At 53.2% G+C, this 2,624-nt stretch overlaps 1 protein-coding gene across 1 annotated transcript in view; it reads left to right on the top strand.

Moving 5' to 3' along the window:
* The window catches only part of LOC109318515 (serine/threonine-protein phosphatase 6 regulatory ankyrin repeat subunit A-like), a 67,155-nt gene that overhangs the window by 47,188 nt on the left and 17,343 nt on the right, over positions 1–2,624 (top strand). Inside the window, exon 21 of the mRNA XM_019547868.1 lies at positions 939–1,085. Coding sequence (XP_019403413.1) covers positions 939–1,085 — 147 coding nt within the window. The remainder of the gene's footprint in view (positions 1–938; positions 1,086–2,624) is intronic.

Raw genomic sequence — 2,624 nt, 5'->3', positions numbered from 1 at the left:
AACTTCCCTTGCTGCAGCTTGAGCCCATTGCTCCTTGTCCTGTCATCTGCCCCCACTGAGACCAGCCCAGCTCCATCCTCTTTGCAGCCCCCCTGCAGGGAGGTGAAGGCTGCTATTCAATCCCCCTCCGTCTTCTCTTCTCCAGACTAAATCAGCCCAGCTCCCTCAGCCTCTCCTCACCAGTCATGTCCCCAAGTCCCCAAACCATTTTCATTGCCCTTTGCTGCACTCTCTGCAATGTGTCCATATACTTTCTGTAGTGGGGGGCCCAAAACTGGACCCAGGTCTCCAGATGTGGCCTCACCAGGGTCGAATACAGCGGGAGAATCACTTCCCTCAACCTCCTGCCAGCACTCCTACGCATGCAGCCCAGGATGCTATTAGTATATTCATCATACAGCTGGGGACCTGGGGCATGGAGGGGTCAAAACTTTGAAAAATTTGGACGGAGAGGGTTTAGTTCTGGGACTCCCAATTTGAGATGTCGTAAAGGAGCTCGAATGTCCAAAGTTTAGTCCTTCCTCAACAAGAGGCCTGCGTGAGGGTTTGAGCACCTGCAAAACCGAGGCCCTATAATCTTTAGTCACCTCTGGGTTGTCGCACAAGGGATGAGACCCTCCATCCTCTGAGCCCCACTCTGAAGTGCCCTAGCATAAAACTAGCTGGCGTTTGCTCTGCAGCCATTGCTGTTCTTTTCCTGGGGCTTCACGGAGCAAACGGCAGGTGCCAAATGCAGCTGATGCTTCCTGACATGTAACGTAACCACAAAGCTCCTTCGTTCTCAGCTTTTCTCATGTTTCCCCCTCTTGATTGTCATCCCCGTCCTTCTCCTCTCTTCCGTGAGCTCCCCCTTTCCTTGCCGCGTTTCAACAACGCGCTGTCGGGCACCGCCGGGGAGCTCTGGCTCATTGAGAAGATGTTTTTCCTACCCTTCCCAGACAGGATTTACTGCCCTTCATGTGGCAGCGCATTATGGCCAGCTGGGCTTTGTCCGAGAGATGCTCACGGGGGTTTCGGCCGCAACGTGCAGCGAGCCACTGCAGTCCAAGCCTGAAGGAGAGCCGGTCGAGGAGCACGCCAGCGAGGTAATGTGCAGCCAGCCCTGGGGAGGGTGAAGGCCCAGGAAGGCCAGCATACGGGCTCCCCGAGCCCACAGCATATATATGATGCTGCTGCATTTGATTTTACTGTATGCTGGCCCTGACCACATGGGTGACAGAAGGAAGGATGAACTCCCTTCCCCTGTCCCACCCGAGTTAGGGACACAGCCTCTCAGTTACAATTTCCTAGACCTTAATTGCCAAAGGTTGCAAGTTGGAGAGGAACAGCAGTGGAGGGTGAAACACAAACTCTGGGGATATCCAGTTCACTCTCCCCTTTAGCATCCACTTTCTGCCACTGTGACACAGGATGCAGGACAAGTAGGACCACTGGTCTGATGGCAATTCTTATATCCTTATGTAGTTATGACCTCCGAGGCAGCCTCAGGCCTGTAACAGGAGTTTCCTCATCAGCTTTGACTTTTCTCCCTTCTGTGTGATGAGTTTAGGCAGGGAACCTACTTAGCTCCTGAACCCCTTGGTACCCCCCCAGGGCACAGGGCTATGGATGCAGGTCTGCCCTGGGCTGAGTGGAGGGCGTGATGACCCACACCCTGTGCAGAGTCCCTGCGCTGTGTCGCCTAATCCGTAATGTTGCCCCATGGGTTCCTCTGTCTCGCGGGCCTGTGGAGCTGGCGGCAGGACCTTGCCCCTGCATTTCCTAAGCAGAGTCGCTCTCTTCCTCTCCGGGCTCTGTGGCGCTTGGTTCAGCTTTGCAGCAGGCCGTGCATCTGATCCCATGGGGCACATCCGCAGTTCCAGCCATCAGAAAGAGGAAGCACAGAAAACACACAGATGCATCCTGGCATCATGACTGGAATAGAAAGAGCTGGAGATAGCAGCACTTGGTTCCCACTGATTTTAGTAGGGACCGTTGTTGCCAGATTTGCCCACTACTTTGGGGTGTGCTCATTTATGAGGGCTAGGGTCTTGGTATTTCTATTAATGTGCTGCTTGTGTTACTGGTGTTTCTATACGGAGCTGTATCTCTCCCCCTGCAAGCCCTCACCCCCAGTGGAGCTATCTTGCAGGACTCAGTTCAATGGGGCTGGGTTCCTCTAGTCCCCAAATCAGTCACACACACAAACACACACAGATTAACGTGACACGCCTGACCTGGCCGGGTTGATCAGCATGGCCAGACTGACACCCTCATATGCCAAGAATCAGTTCATCAGAGCAACAATAACCACAGGCAGACACAAGCGCACAGTTAAACAGAAACCCTCTGAATCCGGCCGGGTGTCCAGCTGACACCCTCGTGGGCCAGCACTCAGTTCATTAGGGCACGTCTGAGCCAAACTGGGTCAATCAGCCTGTACAAGCTGATCCCCTTCTGTGTCTCAAACTCAGCACGTCCCAATCTTTTAGCCTCTTGATGAGTGGACCCCACAGTATTTTTGGGCTACACAGGGATCTTTAGCTTAGGTAAAAGGAGCGTTGCTGCAGAGCAAGTGGGGAAAGAGAAGTAAAGAAGGAAAAATATACCCAATTACCACCAGTTTGACTATAGAAGTTATTTAT

This window comes from Crocodylus porosus, unplaced genomic scaffold (genome assembly GCF_001723895.1).
Source record: "Crocodylus porosus isolate Cpor-Errol unplaced genomic scaffold, CroPor_comp1, whole genome shotgun sequence".
NCBI lineage: Eukaryota > Metazoa > Chordata > Crocodylia > Crocodylidae > Crocodylus > Crocodylus porosus.
Note: the sequence above shows the minus strand (reverse complement) of the source record. Positions and strands in the feature narration are given on the sequence as shown.